This window comes from Passer montanus, unplaced genomic scaffold (assembly GCF_014805655.1).
Source record: "Passer montanus isolate IOZ18808 unplaced genomic scaffold, ASM1480565v1 scaffold17, whole genome shotgun sequence".
Taxonomy (NCBI): Eukaryota; Metazoa; Chordata; class Aves; order Passeriformes; family Passeridae; genus Passer; species Passer montanus.
In genome coordinates, this window is record NW_024364270.1 from 4,653,609 (window position 1) to 4,672,190 (window position 18,582).

Consider the following 18,582-nt stretch of genomic DNA (forward strand, 5'->3'; position numbering starts at 1 on the left):
GGAAGGTGCTGAGCAGCACGGAGCTGGCTGGCTCAGCAATGGGGACAGCAGCTCAGGAGAGCTGGGGAACAGAGGCTGCCTCAGTGTGGTCCCAGCACCTGCAAACCTCTGCTCAGACTCGACCCCCACACAAACCAACAACTAAAAACCACTGTGTTCCTGTCATGGAAATAGATTATTCCTATTCTCAAGAACTGCACATAGGAGGCAGTTTCAAACTAGTCCCACTGCATGTTACTAGACACATATACTAAACTCGGGGTTTTTAAAATGCAAGAAAAAAGAGAAACTGCCTGCCTGTATATGTGAATCTGCTATCTAACAAATAGGATTACCTTGCTTAAAATATACCTACAAGTCCTTGTGGTGGGCTGAATGCCTTCAAAGTATTCTGATTATTTTCATGTGGGGCAGAATCTAAGTTTGCTAAGGGCTACAGAAAGGTGAGTTAAACATCAAGATTTTTTTAAAGCCATTCTTTTACTCATAGGCTGTTGATGTCTAGAGAGGCTACCTGGAACAGAGGCTAGACAGAGTTAAAGGAATAAAGTAGGCATTTATTAAAAGGCCTTCAAAGGATGAACCTTGGGTGGTACAAGAGCCCAGCTGTGTCTCTACCCAAGATGGATGCAAGATGGATGTCCAGTCACGAGTTTTCACACTTTTAGAAGTTTTGGTCCCTTAGCATATTGGGGTTAAATGTCCAATTACAGCTTCAGGTTATGAAGTCCCATCCTCCCAGATTGCTGTCCTCAATTTGCTGTTGTTTACACTTTTGGGCCTGAATCTGCAATGATGTCCTTGGGACTCAGGCTGGAAAAAGATTGTTTTGTCTAACTAAACTGTGAGGAGAATGTGCTAACACTTTATATTAAGTTCACAGTTACACACTAAGGCAGTACAGAAGCTGAAAAATATGGAAGCTAAAACTTAAGGCATCACTATTAACATCAGTATCTCTGAACTTTATGTCGTATTTCAAGGCTGGATCAGAGTTGAAACATGTCCATGGGTACCTAACTTCCACTTTCCATGGAGGCCAACCCATATTTAGAAATATAAAAATAACAGAATAATGGTGAAAAATTGAAATATTCTCTGTGAAACAGTGCATGAAGAAAAAGCCATAGGCTGTTACAACCCCAGTGAATGCCCCAACACACTGGTCCCTGTGGTTTTGAGTGAGTTAACACATTGTCCCAAGTTGTCCCTCTTGGTAACCTCTTTGGTCCCTGTCACTGTGTCAAGAGATCACTTGTTCCCCTGGCAAAGGGCAAGCTACAGCTAGGGACAGCTTTAAAAATCGGGATAGCTGCGAGATGTCTTGAGCTATTGCATACCTAAGGCCTAGGCACCAAGGAACATTAACAGCCCAAGCAGCCTCTGCAATGCAGGGCCACTGCTGGAGCAGGTCAGAAACATTAGCAGAGCAGAAATGGCAGAGATAGCACCCAAGCAGAGCCCAGAAGACAGACTGAGCTGCTTCTCAGGGCTACAAGCAGCCTTTCTCTTAAGGCGTAGACTGGATAGCAGTGAACCCAAAATATTTTCTAAGACAGATCATGTTTACATCCAGGCTAATTACTGAAGATGACTCCTAAGGATAAGGAAGAGCTGAACCCAGCAGTAAATCTGTTCTTCTCTCCAAAGACTAAGTTAATGCCTTTTTTTAACCCTTGAGCTGGTGCACATCTTGTAATGAGCTTAGACTCCAGGACTGGAACCAAACAGCCAAATCCTGAGAAAGCACCCACTTCTGCAGACTAGGACAGAGACGTTAATGCCTTTTTTTAACCCTTGAACTGGTGCACATCTTGTAATGAGCTCCAGGACTGGAACCAAACAGCCAAATCCTGAGAAAGCACCCACTTCTGCAGACTAGGACAGAGAAAGAAGGGACATTCTTCTCCAAGGGAAAAGCCTGTCATGATCCCAGTTCTGCAGACAGAACAGGGAAACAGTGGTTCAAAATTGAAAACAGAGAATTCATAAAATATAAAAGGACAGAGAAGTCATAGAAATATAGTTCCTGCCTCAATGAATCTCTAGACTCAAGAGGTTTCACAAAAAAACAGGTCATAAAAAAGTTTTATATAACTGTCATTTTTAAATTCTTCTTTGTATCTCTGGCATGCAAAAGTAAAAGTCCCATATATTATAAAATTCCTGGACTTTCTTCTTCCCAGTAAGAATGACACAATTTAAATCAAATGACCAGAAGGCTGTTCATGTAACAAAATATTTTTAACCTTTCAAAGAAACTGCAGTAAATCTGAAAGTAACCAGATGTGCAAATGGTATAAAGTAATGTGAAATGAAAACTATTCTCTTTATTTAGACAGCACCTTGATTCGGAATACAAAAGCTGCTTCTGCAGAGAAACCCTGCTGCTCCCAGGCTTCACATGTTCTATGCCACAGTTGTTAGACTACCACAGAGCAAATCACTTCTCTCTGGCCAGCAAGTTGGTCAGTGGTTTGGAGAGTATTGCAGAAACTTGTGCAAGAGCAAAACTGTCTCATCAGCTCATTACAGCAGTAAAATGCAGGCCCAAGCAGCTGCTGAAGTGCCAGGGCTGGTGGGAGCTCCCGATGCTGTCCAGGCAGAACAGGGCACACAGCTCCAAAACCTTCTACAACGGAGATTTCTCTGGGCTCATATCAGACCTGTCATATTAAGCACCTTCCTAGAGCACATGGCAGCAACAAGGATGGGATTCTCTTTCCTGCCTGTTTAATTCTCCCCTACCCCGCACCTGCCAAAAGATTCTAACAAAAACAATTACTGTCCTTAGTTCTTTAGTAAAGAAATCACTCTAGTGAGCCCAGAGTTTCACGATTATTCATCTGGAGATGTCCATAAGAGTGTATTCGTCAGGAAAAAAATTATTAACATGTTTTATATTACCAGGAATGTATGTAAAATGTCAAAGGAAAGTTGCAGTCCAACAAAGCATTGTTGACAAAACAGCTGAAAGTACTTTGGTAGTTTGAGTCTTCTGAAGAAACTGGAAAAGGAAAAGCATAAATTAATGGAGGGGACAAAAATCTCTTTTCTACTTGTAATCATCTCAGGTATAGCAGGTAAATATGATTTATGCCTATGGTTTTAAACAGCCTCACTAAATTTTATTTAATAGTAGATTTTAAAAAAAGCCATTACTCTTGGTATTATGCAACACTGAGAAATGCAGAGAGAACCAATTTGATACCGTTGTCAGCTGCAGCTGGTCAAGTTACTCAAAAATCTCCTCCATCAAACCTGTAGTTTTTAGGACCCAGCAGAAAGGGAGGTACATATACAAGGGCTACTGGGCTTAAAGCAAATACTATGGTGAAAATTCTGGGAAAAAAAGAATTAGGGAAAAACAGAACCAAGAAACAAATCCAGAATAAAATGCCTAATGATCAAAGACTGAACTGTCTCAGGTTTTTCAAACAGAAGTGCTTTAGTGCCTGGGTAAACTTTTCCCATAAGTACACAGCCTTTTATACCAGGACCACAACTCAACCCATTGTAGTTAAAATTAAGAGTTGTACTAAGCAATGTAATATAAACTAATTTTCCAGAGAAACTGCCATAAACTCATGGTATGAAATTATTCTTAACTCTTCTAGTTCAACTGAAATGAACTCAATGGAAGATAAAAACGCTGCATCTCCTATCAGAAAATTCTTCATTGGCATACACCACAATGCTTCCTGACCCAGTGCTGAACAGGCTCACAAGTTATATTTTCCCCTTTATAGTCAAAATCATGATGTATACAAAATATTTTAATTAAAAAAAAACCCCAAACATTTAATCTGGCTAATTATGAAGGCTACAAAATCCACCCCTTGGTTTATAACTTGAAAGTTCAGTGGCTCAGATCATACTGGCAACTTTTAACATGCCAAGAAAACAAATTATATCTAACTTGTGAAAACACTCAATCCACCAAAAGAGGCAAAGCTGACCCTTGGCTTGAATGTACACAGGATCCTCAGCAAGTGGATGGAGACTGCACTGCACATCTTCTGCTGCAGAAATCAGCTACACTTCCTCACACTCAAAAATGTCAAGCTCATATTGTTCACAACCCAGTTTTCCATAGTCTCAGATGGTTAGCTGTTGTTTTGGTTTTTTTTGAATTCTTTTAAGCCTTCTGATGTTTACATTCTTGTAACAAATTTTTTATGGACATTATGTAAATAATTGTTTTGCATTCTTTTCTGGAGAAGGAGAAATTTGATGGACTGTTGGTTTGTCTAGTGTCATTGGAGAGGTGGAACTTTCACTCTCGAATCCACTGTCACTTTTAGAAATCTATAAATGTTGGAGTCAGAATTAAATTTCTCTTTTTTTTCCCCTTATCTGCATCTTTCTATTTTGTGTCTTAGACTGACAGTTAGCCTTTATCTTCTAAGAGAAGAAGCATCTTTTAGTCTCTAGCATGGACTTTTGAGGGTGTCCATTTGACAAGAAGACACAATGAAACAACACATATAAAAATCATTCTTTATTAATGCTTTCAAGTGTCATCTTCTGAGTCATGATCCTCAATTTTTTGGAGTGGCCGCCTAATACCAATTACTAAGTCTACGGAGAGAAGCTCTGTAACACAATGAAGAACTGAAATGACTAACTGGTATTTGCAATACACTGACTCTAAGCCTTCATCGTTTACAGGCAGTGGCTGATTTTTCTGGAGTAAATTAATGGCTTCAAGATAGAATTTGGTAAATCCACCTCGTTCTGCTGTCCCGTACAAGGCCTTGGGAATACTTAGCAAAGCATCAGCAACCACATTAGATACAATTGCTACCTCTGACTGCTGACACCGTCTTGCATAATCCCGAATATAATAATGTAACAGGATTTCAAAGTAACCTCCTACTGGCAAAACTGATCCCGCTTCTATGAGGCAGCTGGAGTAATCCTGTGCAATACCTGCACGACTCTCCTCCTGTTTAAATGGAACTATATGGCAACATGTTTTCTCTAGACCTTTGCCAACATGCAGGCACTCACAGGCAGCGACTGCATCAGTGTTATGTGCCACTAACACAGGAGTGCTGTGATTCTTTTGATTGTGGATCAGCAGATCACTTTTATCAGGGTCAAAAATTTTCCTCTCTGTTTCATCACTAAGTGCTTTCAGCTGACATTCAGAAACCTGGTTACTCTTACAAGTATTGCTCTGGCTTTCACCTTCCGCTTTCCATTCCTGCCTCTGATCAAGTGTTTTAAACAGCTGCTGCAGCATTGTGAAGGCCTCCTGTAAAGCAGCAGCGTGTTGTTCATTAACGCCATCGACCGGCCCACACAGGATCAGGCAATGGGGCTGGAAGGCACACACGCGGGCCAAGCCAATGTGGACACATCTCTTGGAGACGAGCAGTAAGGGCTGGCAAAACGTTACCACTGCAGTTTCGGTTATTTCTCGGTCCATGCTATCACCAAAAGGCACGTAAGGGGAGACACCAGTGATTTCACTGATAAGGGCCATTTCTTCCGATGATAAGCATTCTACCACAGACACACCATATAATTTGGCGTGGTAGATAACTATTTCTTCTTGCTTCACACTTGACAGTAACAGCTTAACATTGTTACTCTGAAAGTGTTTCATTAAGGCTTCTGTCCTCGCAGTGATCCAGCGCAGGGAAGCCTGATACTGACCTTCGGAGTCCACAACAAACTCGACACCGGGGGCCGCCAGGGCGGGCCGCAGGGGCTCGGTGACGAGCAGGGCCCGCAGCTCCCCGTCCGTCGGGCAGTAGGCAGCGAAGTCCCTCCGGAGGACGATGCCGGGCAGGACCCTGGAGCTCGCCAGGGGCAGGCCGGGCACGGCGGCGTGCAGCTCCCCCTTCCGGCCGCCCGCGGAGCGTCACGGCCGCGGCGGGCAGCGGCGGAGGGGCGGGGAGCGAGAGGGACCGAGGAGCGGGACAGGGAGCGGGCGGGGAGCGGCGCACAGAGCCCAGAGACGCGGAGGTGCGACACATCTTTATTGGAGGCGGGCCGTAACAGTTCAGATCCCTCACAGAGCCGTGATCCCGGGGGCCGGACAGGGCGGGACACGCGGGACGGGGAAGCGGGCGCTGTGTCCTGAGCGCTAATCTTCCCGCTTGGCAGAGAGAAAGGCCGGGGTGGGGCATAAAGGAGAAAAAGTTAAGGAGAAAAAGCTCACATAATCTCACCCCGAAGTTACATCGTTCGAATTATTTCTGCCACAGAGTAGTGCAGCTTCACTGTAAACATCCCAAACCCTCCACTTGCGGCTCCCCGGCCAGAAAGAAGAAAGAGTGTAATGTTTTAAGAGCTGATTTTTTCTGCCCCCCAAAGACTGACTAAGCAGGAACATCAGTTCTCCAACACAACAGCCCTCACAAAAGATCTGATATATATGGCACAAATTTGACAAATCTTTACATGTCTCCGAACAGCATAGAAACCCATCAAGAAGGCACTGTTTACAATACTTGAATATCTGCTAAATTTTCTGTGATTTGCGGGTACTCCTGAAATAAAAATAATTAAAACTTAGAGATGTACAGAATTTTTGTTACACATTATTTACACAAACAATGGTAATAGCCAAAAATAACAGCCTTTAAGAAACACTGAATTACAACCCTGTTTCATAAACATGAACCTTGGAAGAAAAAAAATATTACCAAAGGCACAGAAGGGCAGCAAACAACAAACAAAAAAGAAGAAACCACAACCATTACTTTTTACAAGAAAACTTTGCAAATAATATGTGAGATTTCACAAGTGGGAGGAAGGACATGAAAACCAGACTATACACCCTCATCAAGTGATATCAACTATTTAAAAGGAATCAACACATGAAATTCAAGAAATATCATCTACTGAAAATGATACTTGTTGCATTTCACATGGCATATTTACTTTTTCTTAGCTTAGGTAATCTGTACCCAATTAGGCAACCTGTACCTAAATGGCAAATTAAAGGCATAGAGTGCATCTCAAAACAAACCAACCAACCCGACAAAACCACATGGCAAATTCTGCAGATATTTCCTGTACAAGGAAAAAAACCCAAACAAAACAGGAATTGGAAATCAAATGTCAAAACAAGTGCTGTTATAAACTTTAAAATCTAGAAGGCCACAGCCCTCAAGCATCAAGCATCTGCAAACTGTACAATCAATTTTTATATATGTGCAGAGCTCAGTCTGAAGCAGGTAGTAGTCAAGATCTGCTGTACATCATGGCTAAAGAGGACAATGGTGACACACTAAAGAAAAGGATCCATACATGTCTGTGACCAACTGTACAGTAAAAAACAGGGAAGAAGTTTCTTTGTTCTATTCAAATGAGGGAACATACAAAATCCAGCAAAATAAGAATTACCAGGTTTTCACTGTATTTTTCAGAATTTATCTAATCATAAAGTCTTGCAGAAGTCTGCAATTTTACTTTTCAAGAAGTTTCATCACATATCCTTTACCTTTCCAGATCATCACTAAGACCACTTTTTCAGCAGACTTCAACTCTAAAAAATAAGTTGAAAAGGAAAACAAGCATAAGGATTTTGTTTTGCTGTGTTCAAGCCTTTCACTCATCTTGAGCTAAGCATGAACTTCAGCTATGGATTATCTTTTTAGTCTGACATTGCCCAACACTGCCAGCCAGCCAGCTGGCTGGGTCAAATCCAGTCACTGCCATGTGAGCCACGTGAAAATGCATGCAGACTGTGTTATTCACTGCTCTTGGACAGAAGTGATTGAAAAATCAGCATGAAAAGGCAGAAGGACATTTCTATTTACAAGGAAGATAAAAGCCTGAAACTATCAGTCAAGAGTTTCAGCACCACAAATTTAGCAGAGTATTATTCTAGGGGATTGAAGTTATTGCCTGATTCTCACTCATTGGATTATTCTCACATTCTGAGTGTGTTTAAAGGATTGTAATGCATCTTAAGACAGGTGAAGCCTTGACATCTGAATGCAATAATGAACAGACAAATTCCAGGCTAAGAATGTCAAAGTGAATGCCGTAACACTCTGCTTTCTTAATGCCATTTCATACATGGGTAACTTCAGTTTCCATTTAGAGACTGAGGCATTTGTAGTTATTTTGTTTGTTTTTGAAGGGACTTCCTATGTTCACAAATTTTGCCCCATCAGCTGTAGATTTAATAGAAATCCAACCAGGTTTGGTCTTGCCCATGGCTACAAGATCTGGTTAACGTAACACGTTCCAGAAAAATTATTCAAGACCAAACCATGCTAATGTGACGCTATACGAAATATGCTGAAGTTCACTGCTTACACAATAGACTTTTACACAGCCGAGGCCCATGGAAGAAGAAGGATAAAAGAGAAGGGGAGGTGTATGGAAGTGTCAGCCACAGAAATAGATAAGCTGGACAGATAAACAAGTAAACAGTATTTTTACTATATACTAGTGAGACTGATGCAGAACAGAAATGCAGATCATCTGGAGAGTCAGGCAATCTGCCCAAGGCAGAGGCATAACTGGCCACAGCAAAAAGCCAAACATGACTTTCAAACTGTTCCACTGCCCAGGATGGATTTAATTCCTGAGAGGATCCTCTGAAAACAAACTTGGCTGTTCTTCATATTGTGCCATTCATCCTCCTGTTGTCTCACCTGGGATACTGAAAATATGTTTTCATTTCTACAGCCCCTTTTTGCCTTGGTATGCTTGACTGGCACAGGGAACTCACCAGATAAATACCAGCACTACATTTTTTGCTGGAATTTTACAAATTCTATACATGCATATATTTCTTCAAATAAAAAATGTTAGAAACCCTGGTTTTTAATTTAAAGTTAAGCTTTGAATGAATTTGTATGGCTACAGCATACTAAGAAGGTGCATCCATGTATTCTGGTAGGTAGTATATGCTTGCAGAAAAAGAGGGATTTCAAACACTTGGATTTTCCTCTTATTTGTTTTGAGATATGTGGTTTTAGCCAACACACAACTTTTGAGCTTTCCCTGTGTAAACACACACATATTCATTTGTAACTCTACTCATGACTGTGACTGAATCCTATTCTACACTGCCTTTTGGAGATTCAGCTCAAGCTACACACTAAGCATACCCCTTGACATTTTGTTTCAAAAATACCCATGAGTCCTGGCATCAGCAATCTGCCTGCTGACCATGACATGGCCATACACAAATGTAAATCCAAAGCTGTAGATTTTTCAAGACTTACAAACATACCAGAAATCCTTGACATTTGCAATTCATGAGAGAGTAGACGCAAACAGTACCTCCCTGGCTGCTGTACTGTTAAAAATATGCTCCGTACAGTAGATGTGGGAATGTTTTTAAGAGGAATCTTAAGTTTTAAAACTATAAAACAGCTGGCTTACAAGCCTACAGTAATTCAGGATAAAAACCTCATACTTCCAAAACTAATCAAGGACATTATGTTGCAGATTTCCCAAAGACTTTAGCTTTTTACTTACCATTTCCTAACACTCACAATTTTTCATATAATAATGCATTTGTTTGACCTTAAACAAAAGTTTACTTCCAAACACCCAATGCCATTTACAAAAGCTGTTGGCTACTTGAAAAGTTTTTGTTACAAAAATGATAAGTTTATATGTAATGAAGTATGCCTGTTTATCATTCTACCATAATAGGAATCACATCCTACCTATGGGGTCTGACCTCAGTGTTTAGCTTGATCTATTCTGTGCTGAAGATTCATCAGTGTGACGCAATATAAACACAAGGCTGATGTCGTATGACTGCGAGACAGGCACACACCAGGAGCAAGAGTGTACTGGCACTTACACAGCTCTTACTGAAACTGGGTAGACACAAGTATGATTCTGAACCATGAATGCTGAGGCAAAGTTTTGTAAGTTGTTGCTACACAGTTTTTTTACATAATATTGCATCATTTAAAGTCCAGTTTAAAATATGGTCCCCAGTAACAGTTTGATCATTCCAGTTCAAGAAGGCCCTTGTTCACACTTCTTATTTGAACAAGACATTAATGATAAGCTGTAGCAGAACCAGGAGTAGAATGAAGACATAGTGCTTAAACTGCAAGGAATGGTAGTCCCCAGGTGATGAATAAGAAGTGACTCTATCTCGTAGCGCCACGATCTCCCTGTAAGATAGAAAACAATATCCTGTAAATTACAGACTAGACAATATGACATTGTCTACTATGTTAGGGTTGCCTACAGAAGGCAGCTTTAGAAGATAACTTTGAAACATCAATGAGCAATCAATATTTGAGAAGAGTAAAGACACATACCAGCCTCTAAGGGAAAAAAAATCCTGAGATTACTGTTCTGTAAACCATTTTAAAGCATTTTAATTATTACTACCTCTTAATGTCTTCCTGTGTTTCCTTTATAGACTCAATGGCACTCTGCAGTTCACCAAGGTCTGCCCCTTTTTTCCTTATTCTTGTACTATGCTTCATAAGTTGAGCTAGAAGGATACAGAAGCCAGATGTAATTCACTGAAGTGACTGCTGCCATAAAAGGAACAAAGTACAATTGACAAACTAAACCTGTATTAAAAATGAGGAGAAAATTTTCTAACTAGCTTCTATTGAAAATTTTATTTTAGAGTCACCTATACCACAGGACAGCAACTTAAGTACTTGAAATATCTTTTAAACACTCATCATATTGTTTAGCTTCTGTAAACATTATCAACAACAAAAATCTACCCTCTAGCCACACACTAATCTACAAATTAAAGCAATTAACCTTGTAAGAAAGGAAACAGTTTATGAACACCATTCTTTTCCCCTAGATATTAAATATGTGCACTTAAGCCTGCCTACACTGCATTTAAAAAGACAGGAAAATTTGCAATTAAAAACAAGAGCCATTCTGCTCCTTTGTTTTCCAGAACATGCTTCACATTGGACAGAACTAAAGCATTGTAAAAATGTTGTGATAAGAAGAGTATGCATGACACTGAACTCTTCAGTTGTCAAATAAATTTATTTTTTCTGTAAGTAAACATATCTTTTTGTACCTTCACTCCCAGAGGAATCCTGGTTATCAGGCTCTGGGGATGAGAAACCACACTCTCCTTTGCTCAGACTGGATGGCTTTCGTTTGATTTTTGGGACAGCTACCTAAAATTGATAAATTTATGTGTTATTTCCAGAGAACTGTAGCAAAGCAATACATTCCAACAATGGCAGTTAAAAGCACAATATCTAAGAGAAGTCCAAGTTAAAATTTTTGATGTATTTGAAGTCTGAATTTTGTGCATCTTCCCATTTAAGGGAAAATACACGTTAAAGTGCTGACCTCAAAGTGCATATTTTATATTCCTATCCAATCCAGTAATTTCTACCACTTAGGATGCAACACAGAAGTGAAAGACTTTGTATATTGTGTGTAAACAACATTTTTGTAGGATAATAGTATTTCCCATCAATCCCAATGCTCTAATGATCTTTATACAAATAATGTACAATATATACAAGTTCCTGGTTCTTGCATGTGCTGTGAGAACTGGAACATACCATTGGTGTCCGATGTCGAACTTTTGTCTGGATTGTTCCATCTTTTTCAAACTGGATCATATCATTCAAAGGGTCCCATGGTCTGGTACTAGACAAAGTAAATATTATTAACACTACAGCAATTGAAATAAGAAATATTTCCTTGCTCACAAACTACTCAGTATCAAGAGGCTAAAACTCTCCCTATACAGAAATCAGATATGGCATCATGATCTTATCTTCTACTTATGGTCCAGTCTTAACCTGCATGGCCAAGAGAGCTAAAACATGAACTTTATGTCCAGATCAAACCCCGCCAGCCAGCTGACAAGACCATAAACTATTACATTAACCAACAATACCACAGTCATTTTTTTTGCCAATCATATGTGATTGAATCATGAAAGATTTCCTGTTTCAGATACAGTTATTATTTTAGAACTACAGGGAAATTAGGGGAATTTAAAAATATTTAGACTGCTTTTTGTTGAGTTTTCTTTTTTCCTTTTAAAAGATGCCTATGAAGGAGAGTTTAAGAATCAGTTACCTCAAAAACTTGCTTTCATCCCAAAGTAGCTAATGGTAATCAAGGCTGGTTTCATGAGACACTAATGAGCTATGCAGAGTTTTCTTGTTCTGATTTTTTAAGAGCGCTTTTACAATTACAGTCTGATACAGAATTAAAAAAAAAAACAAAACACAACAGCATAAGACACATAACTCACTGGAGAACAACAAGCAGCCAAAGGAAAACACCAACGTCACCACTGATTACAGAGTTTTCAGGACAGAAGCTGCAAGTGAGCTGCAGGAAGGATGTTCTGACACAGAGCTTTAGCAAGAGTACATTAAGCAGGAATTTCCTTTCGTGTCTTTCTGTATGCCTTATAAGTAGCTGTTTCAGATGTTGTGAACACAGACCTACAGTTACATCTTAGCTTAACCTGACTTGAAGTAAATGTCATCTGAGGTAACTGGGTTAAGAACTAGGCATTGCTCTCTTCTCTGTTTGTAATCCACATGCCTAAATCTATAATCCAGATACCTTAACAAATGCTCCAGCTCACTGAACACATCTTTCACAGAAAGTGTAGAAGACTGCTCTCTACAGTGGTGGTGAGCTAGCATTATATGCTTGAAAAGAGGGAGGCTTCTTCCAGGGAATGCTGTCAGTGCAGACTGCTTTCTGGTACATGGCAAAATTTCTGTGGCACATCCTTGAGCAACAAGGGCTCAAGGACATCAGGAATATCGCAGATTAACAAGACAGATCTTAAAGTCTAACAGATTTCAAGTAGGGTTCTCTTTCTAATGGTTTTGCACAGGGTTCAAGAGTATGGGCAGTTCATTCAGCTGCACTATTGACAACTCTTCCAACAGAAAGAGGCATCAACAGCACTAGAGGATTCAAACCAAGAGAGGGTGCTTCACTGAGCATTTAATCTAGTTGGAGAATTTCCCTGCTGCAGTTGTGAAAGTCTACACAAACTTAATTAGAAGCTAATGAAATTCATGGAAAAGGAATTTACTGAGAATTGTTAAATACACAGATTCCTTGTTTGGTTCCAGGAAACCTCCCAAGTTCCAAATTTGCTGGAGATGTGTAGAGTACTCAGGATTTTTCTACTCTTCTCTGTACATACACTTAGGCAATGACCTCAATATCACCATTCTTGTACAGAAAGGCAAAGGCCTCCCACATTTAGTCATGGGAATATGCTTCCAGCATCCATGGATTCAAAGTTACTTAACTTTGTGTGTATCATTGTTGGCTATTTTACTTTTACAATCCCTACGATACAGAAGCATGCTGGGTACTACGAAAAATCAGCAGAACATGGGTGAAAACCATCACTAGTAAAGGGCTCAGCTTCAAGTTGACTTTTACAACATCGGTGAGAAAAAATCAGCAGAACATGGGTGCCCTGTGAAAACCATCACTAGTAAAGGGCTCAGCTTCAAGTTGACTTTTACAACATCGGTGAGGACACAGAATGCATCCTTCCAGCAGTCAGGGAGACAGCTGCATCTTCAGCCTCTGACACAGAACATCACACAAAGAGATTCACAGACACTCATGTGCAGGACAGATTTGACAGCCAGGCAGAGCCACCTGGTCCCAGCATTAACTATTGCTGTAAAGCTGCTATTCTCAGAGTTATTCTAATATATAACAAATTAAATGGCTCAATCCAACTATGCACGGGCTTCTCTGATTTTCAGACACTAGGATTGTCTGATTTCCAGCTGGTACACCCATATGTACCATATTTTCCAGTTTGGGAAAATCTGTGTAGATGTTCTGGTCAGTCTAGGGGGAAAAAAGGGAGGACAATGCACCCCAAACTGCCATGTCCCAAAAAATCTAGAACATAGCACAGTTATGTTATTATACATAAATAAGCTATATGTATCAGTTCTTTTGCTGCTGAAACCAGAAGAAGAGGCTCAGCAACATTACCAAGCACTCCAGAACTCACTCAGCATATTTATAGTGCCATTCTCCTGTGACTGAATCCTGATCGAACAGCTTGCATGTCCACTCTTCATCCCTAAGTTTCCTCTCTTTGGCACTCTTTCTCTGAGCTTCTTCCAGAATATATTTCTCCTCAGTAGCTTTTATTTGGTCTTTGTTATTTATTGCTTTTGTCACTTGTTGCCAAAGCCTGACAAATGAACAATATACAGAATCACAATCCAGTTGACAGAAATAACTGCAAAAAATTTCCTCAATTATAGGCTAAGTAAATGGACCACCCTCCAAAGAGAATATTACAATTTTAATAGAAGTTTTATCTACATTCCTATTAAGATTTCTCTGATTGTAAGGTATATAAATAATGATCTTATATTTAACAGCGTTACTTTCTTTTATCATCAAAGACTAGTATCATCAAATATGGGAAAGTAATGATAATTTGCTTCTATTTTGGAGAAAATTATGAGTTTTATTTTGGAAAAAACAAATACATGGTTCTATAATGAACTTACTTCTCTGACTCAAAGTCGTCTTGCTCTTCAAGCTTCACAGTATATCTATGTAATCTATGCTGCTTCATCTCAGATGGGTTCCAGAATGTCTCTGAAACACCTGTCTTCTTCTCACTAATAATAACTTCACTGTCCTGTAACAGATATGATTGGTCTCTTAATTGTAATTATCTCAGAGTGTCAAAATAACAAACAAGCAAGGATTAAGCCTTTTTTTTTGTAATAAGAATTTATTTTCTTTAGAATGCATGCAGTTAAGAATAATTAGATATGCTGACTTGAAAATTCAGTTTCTACCCTCTGTGCTAGGTTCTAGCTTGGAACAGAGATGCAATGGAATCACTACCACATTCAAAAAACGAGTGATGCCATGTCACCTCCCCAGAACTGAAACAACCTTAAATATTTCATGCTGGTGCCATAAAAATTCTTCATAGTACTAATGCATATATCAAAACATTTCACAAGATTCATTGTGAAGCAACATTTCATTTTCTTCATAAACTTAAAATTTTCCACCTTTGACAAACTGGAAATTGAACAATGTTGATTCTATACTTTCTGGAATACTTTCTGCAAAAGTAGTACTTCACTTTTTCTAAAACATGTCTTTTTTGTACTTAAGTGCTATTTTCACCTGTCTCAACCATCAGCCAGAATTTATAAAAGAGCATCACTCACTACTTACCCAGTGACCCTCTAAAAAAGCCAGAACTTCTTTGCCAAGCTTAATTTTCCCTGATATTTGGTTAACACTGTCATTGTTACCCAAAAAAGGCTGCAAAACAAAAACAAATGGTTTCATGTTTATTTTAATAACACACTATTTTTGTTTATATGTTTAGTCTTAAGGAAAAACGTGAATTTATGATATGTGCTGTAAACAGCCCTGATATCTTTAATATTGTATCTTCTTATTAATCTTAAGTCTAAAACCAGAGTATGTAGTTTCTTCTTTCCTTCTTAAAAGATTTTCTGAGTAAAAGTATTGTCTAACATATGTTGAAAGAAAACAGAAAATAAGGCATAAAAGTGACATGATATCCTGAAGGACACAGTCATTTGCTACAGTAATTTCATGGCTTTGCCAAGGACCATTCATTACTGGAGATTATCTTTTGTAGAAACAGCAACAATTGCCAGGGATTTTCTTTTGCCTTTTGACAGGCTGCACATGTATCCTGTGGACTGACAAGGCAAATTGTCAGTTAACACAGCCTCCCAACTTTAATGTTTCCTCTGTAATTTCAACTGAATACAGTTTTCCTGTCCATGTGCACACTTCTCGAAAACGTTTTTTTAATCAGTTTCCTCCTCATGGATGGCAAATGCATTTTTCAGAAGCCATCTAGAAGTACTTCAGAAACCTTTGTTTAGCTTATGGGAATGGACATTATGTTCATTCTCCTTCTTACGCCCACTCACAGTGTTCACTAACCTTGAGTTTGAATTCAATTGTTGCACTATAGCCAGTTTTCTCACAGGTGATGTTGACTACTCCTCCAAGCTCTAAGGTCATGGTTCCATAAAGAATTCCTGCGAGAGAAAAAAAAAAACAAACAAAAACCCCCAGCTAAAACAAATGTTTTTAATTGAACAAAACAAAAGCCCGAAGTTACTTGGGTACTAGAGTAAACATGGTCGTGCCAGAGGAAAAATATTATTTTCAGATGACCTTTCCTGTGTGATTCTGTGTATCCTAAAAGGGAATTCTGGAGTATATGGGTAGACAATACTGAGTAAGTTACAGCTTAAAAATGAGCAATTCTGCAATCCATTTTGTGTCCTTATTGACCTTCCAGAAAACTTTACAAAGCACTGGCCCATTTCCCATAGTGAATCTAAGGACAAATGTTGATAATTTATAATGAAATCACACTGTGGTGTAGATACTACATCGCCTTTTATGTTTAAAAGAGGAGAACAGTGGAAAAGCTCAAAGCTGCTCTAATAAAAGACAACTCAAACAGTAAATTAATATCATGTACAGACAGATAACTATATATATGATCTTACTATTTTTTACTAGTTATGAAAAAAAAATCTTTTCCTGTATCAAATGTAGGAATGTGCCCCCTGTTGACAGAGTGGCAAAACTATCCTTTGTCCCCACCTAAAGAGGAAAGAAGCCCAGAAGTTTTTCTCCTCGATCAGGTGAAAGGGCATCTCATAGGCCTAGGGGACTTCATCTCAAACTCAAGGATAGCTAATTGAACAGAAGCCAAAAAGTCCCACCTGGGCAATTTACTAGAAAAATATGTGAACAAAGAAACTAATTGCTTTTGTGAGGTGTTTTAGCAAGAGAAAGAACTTCTTGCACCTGACTCGTTTTTTTCTGTTTGTTAGTTTGCCTTTCATTAAACCTTTTTGTTTCCAACAGTGCAAACAGAAGTCATCCTGCTGATTTTATGCCTCCAAAGGGAGCTGAGCTATCTTGGGTGTGTTATATACCTCCAAGAGCTTATGAGACCTGGCTCGAGGAGGCACGTAAAACAGTCAAAAATTAAAACATGGCTTAAACAGATGTATTTTTCTCCTAATAAAATATGGGGAAGCCTAGAGCCACCAATCTTCAGAACACTCTCCTCCAGATGACAGGCTTGAATCCAACACAGCACATTATTTAGAATAATGAACTATTTAGAATAACAAACTTCTTTTCCCATAACTTTGCCATCTAGAGAATAAAAGAACCACTACCTTTACAATGGGCATATGGCATTGTCATTACATAATCTTCTCCCCTATTTAGAAATGTTAGCCGTCCTTCTCCGTCTAGTATGGCAGATAATGAATTCCCTGAAATTCAAAAACAGACAGTCACATTTCTCCCTCTACAAGACAATAGTCAACACTCCCTAATAACTAAGCAATACAATTAAGAACATCAGTGTATTTAACACTGCAACCTATCCTAGTGAAGCCACTATAATAAACAGTGTCTACAATTAAATATTAAAACAGTCCAAAAACAGAAATTAAAATTCTGAAGACCAGTAGCAAAAACTTGGTAAAGAAAGGACAAAACAACAACCAAAACGCTGACCCTTCTAATAGCCTTCTTTCATCCACAAAACACAGCTCACGTGCACCAATTTTGCATCCCTCAATACACATACAACCAAAAAAACCCCATTATTTACCATAGAATTTTGATTTGGCCAGAATGCTACCACTAAGGCAAAACCCGTCCTTGCGGTTGCTAACATAGAAGGCAGATATTGGAGGATGATGTGACACCTGTTGGAAAAAAACCCCATATTTGAGACAAACAAAAACAAGCAATATAGTAAATATAGTATAAACTTTGAGCTAATAATTACAATGAAAAATTCAGGCTGCATATATTAGAATGCAGTTAATATATGTAAAGTTTGACTAAAATCTTAAGAGATAAAGCAATCACCTACTGAATTTCAAGAGTTAAGAAAATCAGCAGTTGAGTTGTTCCAGGGGACGAGGAACAGAAATATTGGAAGCACCTTCCTCCCTCTCTCTCTTTAGGAAGGCACACTTAAAAGAGACAACTGTAAGAAAACTATGCTCACCAGGAGAGGTTATAGGGTACTATTCATACATTTCAATATATTTTCTGAAACTATAGAATTTAACTAGCACAAATGTAGAATACATTTATTTTTCTTAAAATTATTTTTTCCAGTTATTGCATCTACCTGTTCTGCGATATAAAAAGTCTTGCTGTTTGTCCTTGGATGAATCCACATGCAGCGGAAAAACTCTCCAAGTATAGGATTGTACGGCTTTTTTAGTCCCTAAACAGAAATTGAAGAGAGAGTAACCATACTGTGCAGGTACACAAGTCACAAAACATTTTATCATCTATCACTAAAGATAAGACACACAGGAAAAAACTTATCATAATATATATATGCTGAAGTACATGGTACTTGATCTCATAATTTGAAATGCTCAATTATTCTGCTCTTCACTCTAAGGAAATTATCATACATTCAGTATATCCACTAAACTATTCTACACATAAGGACACACAGAATGTAAGGGGTTTTGGTTTGTTTTTTCTTTTCACAATTATTACAGAGCTTTTGTCTGAAGCTAGGTAGCAAGTACTTTCTGTCAATACTGTTTCCCAACA

The 18,582-nt window shown here is 38.9% G+C and overlaps 2 protein-coding genes across 12 annotated transcripts in view; both read right to left on the reverse strand.

Moving 5' to 3' along the window:
* Positions 1-4,486: 4,486 nt before the first annotated feature.
* Positions 4,487-5,869, reverse strand: BBS10 (Bardet-Biedl syndrome 10; the record flags this gene model as incomplete). Its single annotated transcript, XM_039703799.1, has 1 exon — positions 4,487-5,869. A coding segment is annotated over one exon (1,356 nt), but the record flags the coding sequence as incomplete, so codon positions are not given.
* Positions 5,870-5,975: 106 nt separating this feature from the next.
* OSBPL8 (oxysterol binding protein like 8) overlaps positions 5,976-18,582 on the reverse strand; it is an 84,644-nt gene continuing 72,037 nt past the window's right edge. For all 11 annotated transcript variants that reach the window (XM_039703897.1, XM_039703896.1, XM_039703890.1 and 8 more), the window contains 11 exons: positions 18,143-18,241; positions 17,612-17,708; positions 17,169-17,267; positions 15,907-16,004; positions 15,157-15,246; positions 14,469-14,602; positions 13,958-14,143; positions 11,499-11,586; positions 11,000-11,102; positions 10,336-10,441; positions 5,976-10,112 (listed from right to left, as the gene is read on the reverse strand). In XM_039703897.1, the coding sequence (XP_039559831.1) occupies positions 9,977-10,112; positions 10,336-10,441; positions 11,000-11,102; positions 11,499-11,586; positions 13,958-14,143; positions 14,469-14,602; positions 15,157-15,246; positions 15,907-16,004; positions 17,169-17,267; positions 17,612-17,708; positions 18,143-18,241 (1,236 nt within the window). In that variant the 3' untranslated portion in view covers positions 5,976-9,976. The remainder of the gene's footprint in view (positions 10,113-10,335; positions 10,442-10,999; positions 11,103-11,498; positions 11,587-13,957; positions 14,144-14,468; positions 14,603-15,156; positions 15,247-15,906; positions 16,005-17,168; positions 17,268-17,611; positions 17,709-18,142; positions 18,242-18,582) is intronic.